Here is a 15,703-nt window from a genome sequence, read left to right as displayed (position 1 = left end):
ATCTGGGATGGAAAACCTCTTCCCTTGCTCTAGTCCTTTCTTCTACACCCAGTTCCACCTAATCTGTGACTCAAAACAGTACTTGTCAGGAAACATTCTGGAAAGAGCAAAAGACTTCTAAGAAGTGTCAGAGATTCCTGGACACCATCTATTCATCTCTAGAGGGCGCTGTGAGTGTGAGGAAGAGCAGAGCTTGTAAATCTACCTGCTTTCACTCCCACCTTATTTCCTAACAACAACCATGGCAACAGCCATAATAGCACAGGACAAGCCTCTACTACTTCCAAGGCTTTTATCTCTACCATTAAATCTGCTCTACCATTACCATAGCAGCTAGACGGTTTGATACAGATGCAAATAGTACTGTGGCTTTCTGTTTATAATTGGAAAAGTGGGCAAGACTCAGTGTAATACAGGCATTCCTTAAACTAGTTAGCGTTCAGTTTGCAGATTATCATTGCGCACATATACCCAGCATATGTCTAACATGTATGCAAAAATCCATGAAGCAAGCATTATATTAGCTTGTGTTTACTATCGTATTATATTTTTCTCTTATATCGTCTTCTTTTTGTCATAAAAAAATCTGTTCAAATCATTTTAAATTAATTATTGGATCATAAATAGATAAAATCTTTTATTTCATAACGCATTGACCCAATGAATATGTTTCTTTGCAAGACAGAGTCCTCATTTCCAAGATAACAAGCCTGACACAATTATACTGGAGCAAGCCCATAAGTAATGATGGTAGCTTATCCTTATTGTCAGTCCTGGGGCCAGAATAAGACAAAAGATAACAAGGTAGGATAAAGATTATATAATAAAGAAGGACAGCAACAGGACATGGTAACCTTTTCTGGGTAACATTTTGATAATGGATGATGAGAAGTAATGTGTTAGACAGGGATGGGTGGGAATGATTGAAGGTCTGATTTAGCACAGATTAAGACCAAATCATTAGGATTTTAAGAGTTGTGTATAGTTACTGAAGAAAACACCTTAGAATTTAATTTGACTGTGGATAAAACATTCTTGGATTAGATTTAAGACTATTTTCCATGCTAAGTATATTTATAATGATGATGACTGTAGTGCTGAATACTTAAACAATAAAAACAAAATTAATTCCTGCATACATAATGTCCTGCATACTATTGAAAATGTTAGTCTTATTTTCTTTAAACTGTCTACAGCACTGTTAGGTAGGTACCACTATTGTCACAGTTACACAGATATGGAAACTGAGACACAGGGAAGTTAAGTTACTTGTTCAATTTCAAGCAATCAGCAAGACATGGAGCATCTATGTCATGGCCTGCCAGGACATGTGACTGTAAACAGAAGATTTTAATTCAAAGAGCATGTGTGGGGGTTAATGGAAAGCTTCAGGACCCTCAGAAAACATTACTACCAAGCAAATGAAAGGTATATCTGGAAGATTAAGTTCTAACAGAGTCTTCATTTCAATAGATCCAATAATGCACTTAGGAAGATGACTGGGCATATTGAGGATAGGAAGAGAGAAATGAAAACACAGCCTTTTATATTGTTCTTAACAGCCTTGTACCAAACATCATCTGGGTAATTTAGGTGATTGAGGAGAAGAAAGACACAGGACTGAAATTCTGTGAGCACAAGGGGGAAGTTCTACACTCAGACTGAGCCAACAGACTTTTCTGACCTGACAACCAGGGAGGCACAGGATGCTCAGTGCAGAGAGGAAGAAGCAGGTGGTCCCTGCAGCTGGAAGCCCAGCTCCCACCCCAGCTGCTTTGCATGTCCCTCCCAGCTGCCCTACCTTCCAGAGCCCATATCAATGCCTGGGTCAGAGCTCTGGGGAGGAACTGCTCAGTTAGGACCCAGAGGGAACCATGGAAGCCCCAGCTCAGCTTCTCTTCCTCCTGCTGCTCTGGCTCCCAGGTGACGGGAACATAACGTGGTTTTGCATATCAGTGAAAACTCCTGCCACCTCTGCTCAGCAAGAAATATAATTAAAATTCAATGTAGATTAACAATTTTGGCTTTACTCTTGATCTTGATTACATGAGTACATTTCTGTTTTATTTCCAGTCGCAGATACCACTGGAGAAACAGTGGTGACGCAGTCTCCAGCCACCTTGGCTTTGTCTCCAGGGGAAAGAGCCACCCTCTCCTGCAGGGCCAGTCAGAGTGTTGGCAGCTACTTAGCCTGGTACCAGCAGAAACCTGGGCAGGCTCCCAAGCTCCTCATCTATGGTGCATCCAGCAGGGCCACTGGCATCCCAGACAGGTTCAGTGGCAGCGGGTCTGGGACAGACTTCACTCTCACCATCAGCAGCCTGGAGCCTGAAGATGTTGGAGTTTATTACTGTCAGCAGGGTAGTAACTTATCTCCCACAGTGATTCAACATGAAACAAAAACATCAACAAGACCATCAATGTTTACTAGATTTTACTAGCTGCTTCCTTTATAGACAGCTAGTGTGGTGGTCACTGAGTTTTAGCATCTCTGCTTTATTTGGACATTTTGTGATTCCAAAAAAAAAAAAAAAAAAAAATCCTTGAACAATTTGGACTCTGATTCTTGGACTCTCTTCAACTGAGGCACCAGAATCCCAGGTTTCCAGAAATAGTGTCTCACTGTATGAATCCTTATGTAGCCCCAGTTGTTCTTCACTTTCCCTGTCGAAGTAGCTCAGTGCATGCTACACTGCTCCATTTGAATTCTGCAACATTCTAAGTAGTAGAAAATTCTATTTATCTTAATAGTTGACTCAGTAAAAGCTGCTTACCTGAGGCTACTACCATGGCTGAATAAATCCCATTCTTTTTCTTTCTTCAGGCTATCAACATTTCAGCGCAAATGGTTATTATGGAAACATTTGCCATTTAAAAGTGATCTAAATTATTTCTTCAATTTTCTCTACGATGCAGTATAGTGTAAAAACATTAAAGTTTGTAAAAATAAAGTACATATTAGAAAGGAAGAAATAGACTAGTCCTAATGACGTCTGCAAATGACCAAGTAGAAGGAGTGATAGAAGCAGTTGTTTTCATTATTTTTGTCCAAGGCTTCCTTCCAAAAGGGATTTCATTGATCATATTCATTTATTACCACCTATAAGACATGTTGACATTATGTAACATCTGATATGAAGCACTGAGGATATATCCTATCTGTACTATTCTTGCCAAAAATTAATGGTGTGAATTGAATCAATAGTAAATATCATACAAACCCAACTGGGAGGACATTCGTCAACATAACTGGCCAATAACCTTCCAAAGTTTCAAGGCCATGAAAGAAAACAAAAGTGAAAAACTATCACAGATTTAAACATATTAAGGATAGGATAACCAAATAAAATACAGAAACCTGAATTTTATCTTGTAACATAAAAAAAAAGTCATCAGTGGAAGAAAGCAGTGAAATCCATATGGGATTTTAAATGAGTTAACTAATAACATTATATCTATGTTCATTTCATGGTTGTGATACTTATACTGTGGTTATTTATGATGCTGACATTCGAGAAAGCTGGAGGAGGAGCATATGTGGACCATTTTTACTGTATTTTTCAAATTTTAGGTCTAAAAGTATTTCCACATCAATTTAAAACACACGCACAAGTAACTGAAAAATAAGGAAAAGGTGGTTTTTAAACAATTCCACAAGTTTCCTCCTATTTTGTACCTTTACCTATTTCTAATTCTTATGTCTATTAAAGACAATCATAGTTCCCAGTATGTAGAGTGTAATCACTAATTTGCTCAGTTCTAGAATACAAAGAAGGCATCTTAAAAATTGACAGTGCGTTCCTTCATGAATGTGAAAACTAGGGATCAGGATTCTCTATTTGTTAGAACTTTGGTTTCTCTTTAAAGTGAGGGTGCAGAGTTCAAGTTCTCAAGTCCAAAATTACTTATGTTAGTAAATAACCTCATTCCATTTCAGCGTGGATCAATAGAAAAAAAGAATCCTCCCTAACCAAGGATATCAAAAACAAAGGAGAATTTTGAATATCTGATGAACACGATGGCAAAAATTCCTCAATAAAATACTGGCAAAACCGGATTTAGCAAAACACATCAAAAGCTTATCCACCATGATCAAGGTGGGTTCATATTATGTTCATTTCAATGCATTTTAGAAGGTATCTCTGTTTATGGCATCACAAAGAGTTTAATAAACCTTTTGTGCAAAAATAAATAACAAACACATATATAAATACAAAGCTAAAAAATCAAAACTACTTCAGCACTCTGAAAATTGGTGAAGCATAAAATAATTAAAGATATATATTCTTTATAGAAAAAAAAAGTACTAGTGCTTTGAGTAAGGACAGAAAAAGTCTGTAGTCTTTTGCCTGTGACAGCACCCTTCTACCCACAGCTCAGTCAGCATGAATTGCAGAACTGGAATTTTACCAATATGAGGATAGCAAATAAAGCTAGCAGCTTGCTGCCAAAGGGAGTGAACTTGAGTGAAGCCAAGGAGTAAACTTCTTCAGTGTTTCCAGCTAAACATGGAGAACTCCACAGGAAATGAACAGAAAAAGCCCACAGTTTTGCTAGTCCAAGATGATGCCCCGTTTGGAGCAAGTAGTACATCTGTTGACAGTAAATAGCAGATTCCTGGGTAAGATAGAGCCATATGCTGAAACAATCTCTGCACACATTCCTGGTGACTTAGAAGCTACAGATATGAGTGATGAGACACAGGAGTGCCTGGTGCAAAGTAAAACCAGAGGGAGGTAAGAACTGGCTGCATTTTGCTTGTGCTTTTTAAACTACACACAGATGGATTGACAGAAGATAGATTTATAAGCTCCAGATATTTGAGCAAAACTTCTCAAATCGTTGGTGACCACTAAGCTGTGCAGATACATGTGCAGTTCCTATAAATTCAAACTAAATATTAAGAATAAAAAGAAGCAGAGCTATCAATGGTTAAACACCATGTGAGATATAGATTTTTCAATATCATGCATTGAAAATACATTTAATATATGTAATCCACTAGCTCAGCCTATCCTATCCTAAATGTTCTCAGTACACTTATATTAGCTTACAGTAGGGCAACATTATTTAACACAAACTTTATCTTACAACAAAGTGTTGAATATCTCATGCAATTTATTGAATACTCTATTGAAAGAGAAGATGGAATCGTTGTATGAATACTACAAGTACTATTTCTACTTGAATGCATATCACTTTCACATCATCTGAAAGTCAAAAAATGGTAACTCCAAATATCATAAGTCAGGTACTATCAGTCAGTAAGTTCTGACAAGTAACTAAGAAACAAAGTTTTAAAATGTTCAGAAAAATGAAACAAATTCCAGGCCTGACATGGTAGCTCAAGCCTGTAATCCCAGTACTTGAGAGGCGGATGCAGAAGGATTATATGAGACGAGGAGTTCAAGACCAGGCTGGCCAAAACAGTGACACCCTTATCTCTACAATTTTTTTTTTTTTTTTTTGTAAAAATAGCAGAGAGTGGTGGTATGCCTCTATAGGTCTCAGCTACACAGGAAGATAAAGCTGGAGGATCGCTGGAGCCCAAGATTTCAAAACTGTAGCAAGTTATCATCACAATACCACACTCCAGCCTGGGTGACAGAGTGAGACCCTGTTTCTAAAAAAAATTAAAATTAAAATTAAAATTAAAACCCCACAATCAAAAGAGAAGTACTATAATACATTGTCAAAAGTGTGCCATTTTCAGTTTTTAAAAATCCTGAAAAAAAATTGAGGGGTTTGATCTATATTGAAGGAACAAAAATAAAGCAACTACAATAATAACCAAGGAAAATAGCCAATGAATGTTGATTCTCACTTGTCCTCATCATTGGCTTTATAGCAAAGACTACAAAACAGTTAATATGCAGATGTTCAAATAATTATTTTTAAAACTATGATCATTGACATAAAAAAAAAAGAAAATATTTTTAAAAAGAAGATTCAGCAAATAGGACCTCAAGAAAAGAAATGGAAAGTATAAAAAATGACCAAATGGGAACTCTAGAAATGAAAAGTACAATAATCCAATTTAAATACTTATTAGCTAGGTCTAATAGCAAACTGAGATGACAGAACAATCAGTTAACTTGAAAATAGAGGAATGGAAATGATTGAGCATAAAGAAAATGTTTAGAAAAAAAGGAAGAAACTTCAGAGATTTATAGTTCAGAGCAAAGGATACAAACAAATGTATAATGAGAGTCACAAAGGAGGAGAAACAGAGAAAGTGGCTGAAAAAATATTTGGAGAAACAATGATAAAACTTTTCAAAAGTAATAAAAAATATTCTTAGATGAAAAAATTCAATAAAACCCTTTTAGACAGTCAACAGAAATTAATAACTGAACACATGATATTAAAATGTTGAAAGACAAAGAAAAAAATCTTCATTACATCAGAATAAAAGCAGACACTATATACAGAGACACAAGAACGTAGCCATTGGCTAAGTTTTCCTCGGGACCAATAGAGGCTAGAAGCAGTAAAATGACATATTTAAATGCTGAAAAGAAAAAAAAAAAAAGGCAGCCAGGAAATCTATCCAGTGAAAATATCCTTCAAATCTAACAAGAAAGTAAAAACAAATTTTGGTAAACAAAATACATTCTTCATAGCAGCTATGTCTTATAAAACATTTGAGAGAAAATCCTTCAGAATCACAGGAAATGACAGCAGATGGACGAGTCCACTGGAAGAAATGATGGCCTCAAAAGTAGTGAGGAACAATACCAAGGCTAAAAAGATAAAAATACACTTAATGCTATTTATATGAAGTTCAAGACAGGAAAACCTAAATGATTGTGTAGATGTCAGAAAGACAGTTACTTTTGCTGGGTGGGAAAGGTGATAACTAATAAAGATTGTCCATGAAGGAAGCACAAGGGAATGTGAAATATTCTATCATTCCATCCGGATAATGAATTACACATAAACTTTATTCAATTGCACATTCAAAATGAGTGCACTATACTCTGGCTGCTTTACCAATTGAAATAAAACTAATAAAAACCAAACTTAGGCTCCTTCGCACTTACCAGCAATCACAGCCAAGAGCCCAGACTAATTTGGAATATTATTATCACCACATTTTTATCCTATTTTGAAACTTATACTTTTCATCCAGCTACAGTCTCACAGCTCCACCTCTGGCCCATTCTTTTGGAAGAGCCCATAGCCATAGGGCAGGTAACACTTATGGAAGACTCATAAATGACATGATTGATGGGTATTTAGGAGAAAACAAGCTGTATGTATCACAGACAGTCCTATGCAGAAAGTACAATACATGTGAGTGAGAGAGTCCCTCTAGCACAGAAAAGAAGGACAAACTAGAGCTTCAGAATATGGTCCAGTGTTTAGAGTTCATCCGAAGAACACAGATCAAGGTGTCCTCTCATCTGGGTATGGGAAAGTGAAATGACTGCAGGTTCTCCCCAGATCAGTGGCCCATGGCTCTGGAGACCTGTACATGAAACTCACATTTGTTCACATCCACAGTCACTTCCTGGCTTTACCATAGGAATGATGGTCTGGCTATCCAGTTACTTAGGAACTCTGCACACAGGTTGTCAGTTACTAAAGCGACAATTTAACACAATGACTTTAGTTAAATGTATATCAGTAGTTACATTGTGGAGGGAAAAATGAGCAGAGGGGATATATTTTAATACCAAATGAAAAATCACAATCTTGTAATTCCTGTCTCTTCCAATATGATTTATTATGGTTGTGCTGAAACTTCAGAGTATCAAATGAGCCCCACATTGTCATCTCTAAAGCTTTGTCCTTCTCCAACCTGAGCCCACGTTTGGGCCATCCACTGGCATCCGAGTACACTTGTGAGATGATCGCTGTCCAGACAGCATTGCTGGGACAACTCACAGGCAGCTCCATGCTGAGTCTCCCCTCGAACTCCCAGCATCACTGACACTGAACGAGTGTCCCCCTGTCCTCCACAGCACCCAGAGCACAGCCTGCCCTGCTGTGATTTCACCCCAACTCAAAACCTCATCACAGCTTTCACTATCTCAGAGACAAAGTCAGGTCCCAGGCAGAGGCTGGTGTGGGGGCCTAAGAAAAACCATCTTTTTGTCAATTTTTCTGTTAGAAATTTCCACCATTTTCACCATCTTAAAAAATTATTTTCGGCCGGGCACGATGGATCAAGCCTGTAATCCCAGCACTTTGGGAGGCCGAGACGGACGGATCACGAGGTCAGGAGATCGAGACCATCCTGGCTAACACAGTGAAACCACGTCTCTACTAAAAAATACAAAAAAAAAAACACTAGCCAGGCGTGGTGGCGGGCGCCTATAGTCCCAGCTACTCGGGAGGCTGAGGCAGGAGAATGGCGTGAACCCGGGAGGCGGAGCTTGCAGTGAGCTGAGATTGGGCCACTGCACTCCAGCCTGGGTGACAGAGAGAGACTCTGTCTCAAAAAAAAAAAAAAAAAAAAAAAAAAAAAAAAGCGTTTTCATTAGTGGTGATCTAAATGGTTACAGTTGGACACTCACAGTGTTATAGCTCTGTGGGCCTGAACAGATGTCACTCTGGCCATCACTAACCAAGATGCCTTCAAAGGTAGGTGCTCCCTCCTCCTGTCCGGTCAGGCACAAATCTTCCCTAGCAACAGCTCTGCCCGGGGGCCTAGGTGTTGCTAAGGGCCTGAAATGTTCTCAGGGGAACAGGCTGGGGGACATCTCTGAATTCACATCCCTCTTTGTCTCACATCCTCTTCCCACCTCCTCTATGGGCACCTCTAGTGTATCTTGTGGGCATCACTGCACGGAGCATGTCAGGATGTTTTCTCCCACCTCCTACTCTGAATTCATGAGGAAAATTCATCCTCACTTCAGACATGGGCTGGCCACGCCTTGTTTCTCTTACGTACATGCCCCAGCACATTGCTAAACCCATGGTTCTGACCCCACTCTGTGAATCTTTGTGGAAGGGTCATGGTTGCCAAGTTGTGGTTATTGGAGACCAGAAAGTAAAATGGCGACTATTGAGAAGCTTGTGCATGGGACTGACATAGGCCCTTGTCAACAGAGTCCCAGCAGCTGGTGAGCCATGAAAGCTGGGCAGAGAGATCACCCCAGTCAGAGGAGAAGTTGGGAATGAGTCATGGAGGGTCTTCATCATGTGACAATGCAGCCTCTGAGCATTGTTTCACATGTGCTGCTTTGTTTCACAGAAATGACCAGAAGAGGACTTGTCTATGCTGAGCCCTGTGGACAATACATCCCTCTATTCAGGGTACAAACTATCCATCTCCTGGGCATCTGCTGCCCTGTGATTCTGCAGATCCCCCTCAGGTCACTCATGATCCTCAGCAATGAGCAGCCTGCTGCTATCGGCCCAGGGGGGCACATGGAAGAGGGTCCTGAGTTTTTTGATCCTCAGGCCCTGGAGTGAGGAGGGACTATCAGGTGGTGCACCCAGTGCTCGTTTTCAATGTTCATGTTCAATTTATTAAAGTTTAAAATTATACCTTACACTAGCAATGAAAGTTATATCTCTTGATATATAAATCTGCATCACATATTTATTCATGTATACATAGTATATACAAATATATAAATATAACTTATTTATAAAATATTTTAGGTATTCCATATGTAAAGTTTATATTACAAATTCATATTACAAATACACGTAGTTTTATGTTTAGTTTTGTAGTTTGTGTTCCTTTTCTTTCCAAGCAGAACAGAGTCTGGCTGAGTAAAGACTTTGAGGACATTTGCTGACCCTCCCTCTTTGGCTCCAGCAGGGTCCCAGTCATTCAGGACAAGGGAGGACAGAGCTGACAGCAGGCAGCCCAGGAATCCAGCCCTAGACCTAAGGCGTGGGTCCTGAGACTTTCACTTTTGTCAGGCTGGGAGATATATGCTTAATGCAGGTCATCTGAATTTGTGAGCAGTTTCCTTCCCTGAAGCCCCTGCCAGGCAGTCCTGTGGGCAGGGCCTGTGGTTCCTCCCAGGTCCTCAGCCCTGTGGCTCAGGAGAGCAACTATTTCCTTCAGAACCCAGGGCCAGCACCTGGAGGCTCTCAGGCACTGCCAGCCTGACCTTCCCCCGGGCTAAGGACCCTCTTCCAAATGTTTCCTCATTTATGGAAGTACCAGAAAGTCTGTCTGGTTCTTTAAAGTTTGAGTTGAGTTGAGGTATACTCACTCCACTGTCTCTAATGTAGATTTATGGATGTGCAGAGAGTTTTAGAGGATTTTGAAATTTTGTGACCCAGTATAAACACAACAGTATCTGAGACAGGTCTCAATCAATGTATAGGTTTATTTTGCCAAAGATAAGGCTTATGGCCTGTGACACAGCCTTAGGAGGCCCTGCAAATATGTGCCAAAGGTGGTTGGATTACACGTTGGTTTTATACATTTTACGGAGACAGAAATTATAGGGAATGACATAAGTCAATGCATATCAGATATACATTAGTTTGTTCTGGAAAGGTGGGAGAGCTTGAAGCAGGGGCTTCCAGGTCACAGGTGGCTTCAAAGCTTTCCTGATTGGCACCTGGTTGAAAGAGTTAAGCTCTGCCTAAAGAGTTGATTCATTATAAAGAAATACTTGAGTTTAGATAAGAGGGTGTGGAAGCCAAGGTTCTTGTCATGCAGATAAATCCTATGGGCAGCAAATAAAGTAGATGATGAATGTTGCTTATCAGACCTTTGAAGAAATGTCAGACTCTTTGGAAAAGATATAGTAAGAGGAGGAGATTCTCTGCAGAATGCAAATTGGGCCCACAACAGGCAGCTTTGCAGGGCCACTTCAGAATATGTCCAAGAAATATTTTTAGGGGAAAATATTTAGATTTTCTTCAGGGCCTAATCTCTGTCTTGTTGGAGTATGGTATCTTATTGCTACAAAGCGTCTGTTTTGTCAGTCTAAAGATCTCTGTTGTAATGATAATGCTGGTCAGTTGTGTCTGAACCCCAAAGGGAGGAGAGTATAGTGAGGGACATCTAAACCCACCTGCCAGTCATGTCCTAACCTAGTTTTTCAGATTTCTTTGATGTTCTCTCTGCCAAAAGAGGAGTCCATTCTGTAGGTTGGTGGCTTACAACTTAATTTTTTGTTTTAACACACAGGGAAAACAAAACAAAAAAAAAAAACACAAAAAAAACACACAGTGTAAATTCAATCTAAAATAGATTAGTAAAAAAAAAAAATTAGTTGCTTCCCGAATATTCCTACATATCAAAGAATGAGAAATGGTAAGAATTCAGATGAGAAATACCCCCATACAAAAGATTAAGGATTTTTTTTTTTTTTTTTTACTATCTTAGTTTGGGTCCGCCAGCAATAAGGATTCCTGTTAGGTAGCAGATTTACACTGGGAGGAAAGGAGGAAAGGGAGGGAGGGAACAGGAGATGAATGGTAAAAGACACATCAACAACCACCTGACTCAGGATAAGTGAAGATCAGCCACACGGTCTGTTTCTCTGCTTTCAAGATGATGCCTGGAGCATTGAGTTCTTCAAAGGAAGGAGGGCCATGTCTTAACATGTCAGACGAGCAGGAGAGAGAGAGATCCCAGCCCTATAACTCTTGTTTATAGTGGCACTGATATATTCCACTAGTAGAGGGCTCCACCCTCATGACCTAAACATATCCCAATAGGCCCCACCTGGCAATACCATTACACTGAGAATTAACTTTGGATTCTGGAGGACACAGTGAAACCATAAAACTTTCCTAAGAGATACATATTCCAGGCCATCTGGCCAGAAATGCATGCAGGCAGTTCTCTGCCAAAGAGCATAAAGAACATAAGACCATAAGAGCATAAAGAACATATGGTCACGGGAAGTCAGCAGACGTACAGCAAAGGGAGAGCCCTAGATTACAGATGGGGACTGCTACATTCATCATGGTACAGTTAACCCTTGAATAACTTGGGTTTAAAATTTGCAGATCCACTTATATTTTCTTCTGTGTGTGTCACCTGTGAGCAAGCACTTAATAAGTAGTAAATATATTTTCTCATTTTTATGGTTTCCTTAATAACATTTTTTTCTTTAGCATACTTTGTTGGAAGAATAGAGTATGTCATATATAAAAAACCTAAAAAAGTGTTAATCAACTGTTTATCACTAAGTCTTCCAGTCAAAAGTAATCTATTAGTACTTAAGTTAGGGAGACAGAAGTTCTACACAGGTGCAGTCCATTTGGTCTCTGGGTATTAAAAAGACCTGTCGCTCTTGATAATGGTGGGTCTGTGAGTGCTGCGTTCATTGAAGAAGCACGGTATCGTCTTTGTGTATCTGTAATAAATTGTTTGATCTTATACTGGTAAGAACAATGGCATAACACCGTTACCTAACACTTACAAATATATATAGCATCATGTCAATAAATTTTATATTTAATTTTTTTAGAAAGGAAAAATGTTAAACTCATAGAAACGTTGCGAGCATAGCACAATCACCCCCTTCCCTAACTGGAATCATATGACAGTCTTTTGAAGACCTGAGAAACCTACCGTCTAACATTTTACTATGTGTTTCCTACAAACAAGAATATTCTCCTAAATAATCCCCATACACCAATGAAATACATCACTCCATTGACTCCTGAGGAATATTTCAAATTGTCAAAAAAATACCTAAAAAATGTTTCTCAAAACAAAATAGTCCCCAGTAGAAACACATTCTCTGCAGAAAAATTTGCGCTACTCTGGTCTGACCTGGGACACCTGGGGACACTGAGCCACTGTTGAGTTACTGAGATGAGCCAGTCCTGCAGCTGTGCCCAGCCTGCCCCATCCCCTGCTCATTTGCATGTTCCCAGAGCACAGCCTCCTGTCCTGAAGACTTATTAATAGGCTGGTCACACTTCATGTAGGAGTCAGAACCACTCAGGACACAGCATGGACATGAGGGTCCCCGCTCAGCTCCTGGGGCTCCTGCTGCTCTGGCTCCCAGGTAAGGAACAGGAACACTAGCAGTTTACTCAGCCCAGTGTGGTCAGTACTGCCTGGCTATTCAGGGAAATTCTCTTACTACATGATTAATTGTGTGGACATTTGTTTTTATGTTTCCAATCTCAGGTGCCAGATGTGACATCCAGATGACCCAGTCTCCATCCTCCCTGTCTGCATCAGTAGGAGACAGAGTCACCATCACTTGCCGGGCGAGTCAGGGCATTAGCAGTTATTTAAATTGGTATCAGCAGAAACCAGGGAAAGCCCCTAAGCTCCTGATCTATAAGGCATCCACTTTGCAAAGTGGGGTCCCATCAAGGTTCAGCGGCAGTGGATCTGGGACGGAATTCACTCTCACCATCAGCAGCCTGCAGCCTGAAGATTTTGCAACTTATTACTGTCAACAGCATAATAGTTACCCTCCCACAGTGTTACACACCCAAACATAAACCCCCAGGGAAGCAGATGTGTGAGGCTGGGCTGCCCCAGCTGCTCCTCCTGATGCCTCCATGGGCTGAGAGTGTTCCTCAGATGCAGCCACACTCTGATGGTGTCGGTAGAGGGGGACATGAAGTCGCCCCTGCACCCGAATTCTTTTCTCTTTCTCAGCCCCAACAGCACAGACATAGCAATGCCCCTCCTGATTTACTAAAGACAGAGATCATGACACCTGAGGAGTCTAGTTTATGGCTTCAGTTGGAATTCAAATAACACAGGAGAAGCCAGTGTAGATATTCTAAGCAGGAATTATCTTAATACAGAGAATTAGAGTAAACTACTGAAGTCTAAAATGTAGAGATGAATGTCTAAATTTAATGTTTCATTTGCAAAGAATATTTGCCAAATGGGGCATATGGGAAAACTCAGTGGTCTTCAATACGTTGGAAGAACAAAGAGAAATCTAGCGTTTTACAAAAAAGGGAAAATATTACCTATGGCTCTTAGAGAAAGTTCATTGGCACTAGTAAGGCTTGGGAACTGGTAAGCTCAGGCTGGTAAGCAGTGGTGGACAAAGTGAACCTTAGAATTATATCACGTTATCTCAGAAGTTGTGACTAAATTTGATTTCAGGTTACAATAAACCAAAACAGTGAAGCTCGCAGAGAACTTCGTTACAGAAATGCCAGGGATTCGGTGTAGATCCTGCAGCTCACCACACAGAAAGCCAATCACTAACACCAGTATTGCCAAGCCATAGGCTTTAATCAAGTGCTGCAGCTGTGGAGATGGGACACCATTCACAAACGTATCTCCCTGAACAACTGAAATTAGGGGTTTATATAGCAAGGAAGAAATGTGAGAAAACAGGAATTATGGAGGAGTAAGAAAGATAATTTTGTCAACAGGAAGCAGGAGATCAGTTAGGCAATTATAATGGGCAAAGGGTCTGATGTCTCGTTGTCCCAATTCAGTGATATGTAAGTTTCAGCTCCTTGATAGCATCTGGGAGGCCTGATGGTTGGTTTCCTGAAAACAAACAAACAAACAAACAAACAAACAAAAACTAAGGTAAGATAAACGTAACTATCTTGAGTTTTAAAACTGGGGGGGCGGGGGTCAATTTCTGTTTATTCAAAAAACCATAAACCTTAGTTCCATTGGGTAATAAGGCCTATTTCGATTGCATTCTAGACACAATATTTTGCACCCTGAGTGCCTTTCCCTTCTGGTTTCCTGGCTCTGTTGGGTATCACAAGAATGACCCAATTCCTATGATTAACTTTCACACTACACCTTTCAAAACCAAGGATACAGCAGTCAGGAAAGCTGATATTAGAATCAGGAATCTCTGGTGCTCCCTCAGCAAACAGAATGCATCCGCCCCTGAAGTATGGGCTATCTAACCATATGATCTTCACTACTGTCTCAGCTTCCTACAGCATATTTCCAGGTGTTTCTCCAGTCCTCACGTCTGTCTATGTGCCTGTCTTAGGTACCAGTGGAGAATATTGAGTCATCCTTTTCTGACTTCCAAATCTCATGGGAGGATCTCTTATTGGGCAACTCTATAGGACACAAGAGAGATAAAAACGGACATTTACAAAAGTTATAATGATTTTCCCCCTTTGAGGCCATTTAAAAATTATATTTAAAGCCACATGTTGAAAACACATCCAGCTTTATTTTATTATTAATGCAAATTTACATTTGCAAATATTTTCAGGATTGTAAAGGTTGAAAACATAATTATTTATCCACGGAATGATAAAACACCTCTATAATTAAATAGAGTAAACTTTTTCTTAAAAATTTGTACTCACTGAAAGTCTCCATCAGGCCTTAGAAGAAACGCAACAGGATGAATGCAGACAAAGTCACTCTGGAAGACCTATGACAAGATGTTTCAAAAATGATCCATAATCAAGAAACAAACATGCTTTCCAAGTGAATATTAATCCAAATGCCATTAATGAGCAGGGGGTTTTTAATAATGAGGATGATTGAACACATGGACTTCAGTCAATCACCTTTGCCCACTTTCCCAGGTAGCCTCATGAACCAATGTTATGGAGGTCCCTGTGGGGACTCAATAATATGAGTTTCAACTAATTGAGATGTACAGAGATATTGGGTCTTCTGAACACCTAATTTGCCAAGAAAACTGACCCCTCCAGAACCTGTAACTTTGTACCACACATCAGGGCTCAGACTAACAGCTAATGTCAGGTGATTCTAGTGGACCTGATGTCACATAAGAAGGGCAGTGGTTATTATCCTATATAAGAATTTTCCTTTCTCTTCGGTTATGTTTCTGCA

The 15,703-nt window shown here is 39.8% G+C and overlaps 1 protein-coding gene and 1 gene segment (V, D, J or C); both read left to right on the top strand.

Moving 5' to 3' along the window:
* The window catches only part of LOC126934450 (immunoglobulin kappa light chain), a 246,297-nt gene that overhangs the window by 39,128 nt on the left and 191,466 nt on the right, over positions 1-15,703 (top strand). The window contains exons 1-2 of one of the 10 annotated variants that reach the window (XM_050755258.1): positions 1,842-1,923; positions 2,074-2,361. The exons of 7 other annotated variants lie outside the window; for them this stretch is intronic. In XM_050755258.1, coding sequence (XP_050611215.1) covers positions 1,875-1,923; positions 2,074-2,361 — 337 coding nt within the window. In that variant the 5' untranslated portion in view covers positions 1,842-1,874. Of the gene's footprint in view, positions 1-1,841; positions 1,924-2,073; positions 2,362-15,703 lie in introns of those variants that run through there. 2 more of the 10 variants (XM_050755263.1, XM_050755259.1) reach the window with 2 other exon arrangements.
* Positions 12,858-13,395, top strand: LOC126934468 (immunoglobulin kappa variable 1-9-like). The segment is given in 2 exon segments: positions 12,858-12,947; positions 13,073-13,395. Coding segments are annotated over 2 exon segments (378 nt in total).

The sequence above is a fragment of the Macaca thibetana genome, chromosome 13 (genome assembly GCF_024542745.1).
Source record: "Macaca thibetana thibetana isolate TM-01 chromosome 13, ASM2454274v1, whole genome shotgun sequence".
NCBI lineage: Eukaryota > Metazoa > Chordata > Mammalia > Primates > Cercopithecidae > Macaca > Macaca thibetana.
This window is presented reverse-complemented; position numbering and strand designations above follow the sequence as displayed.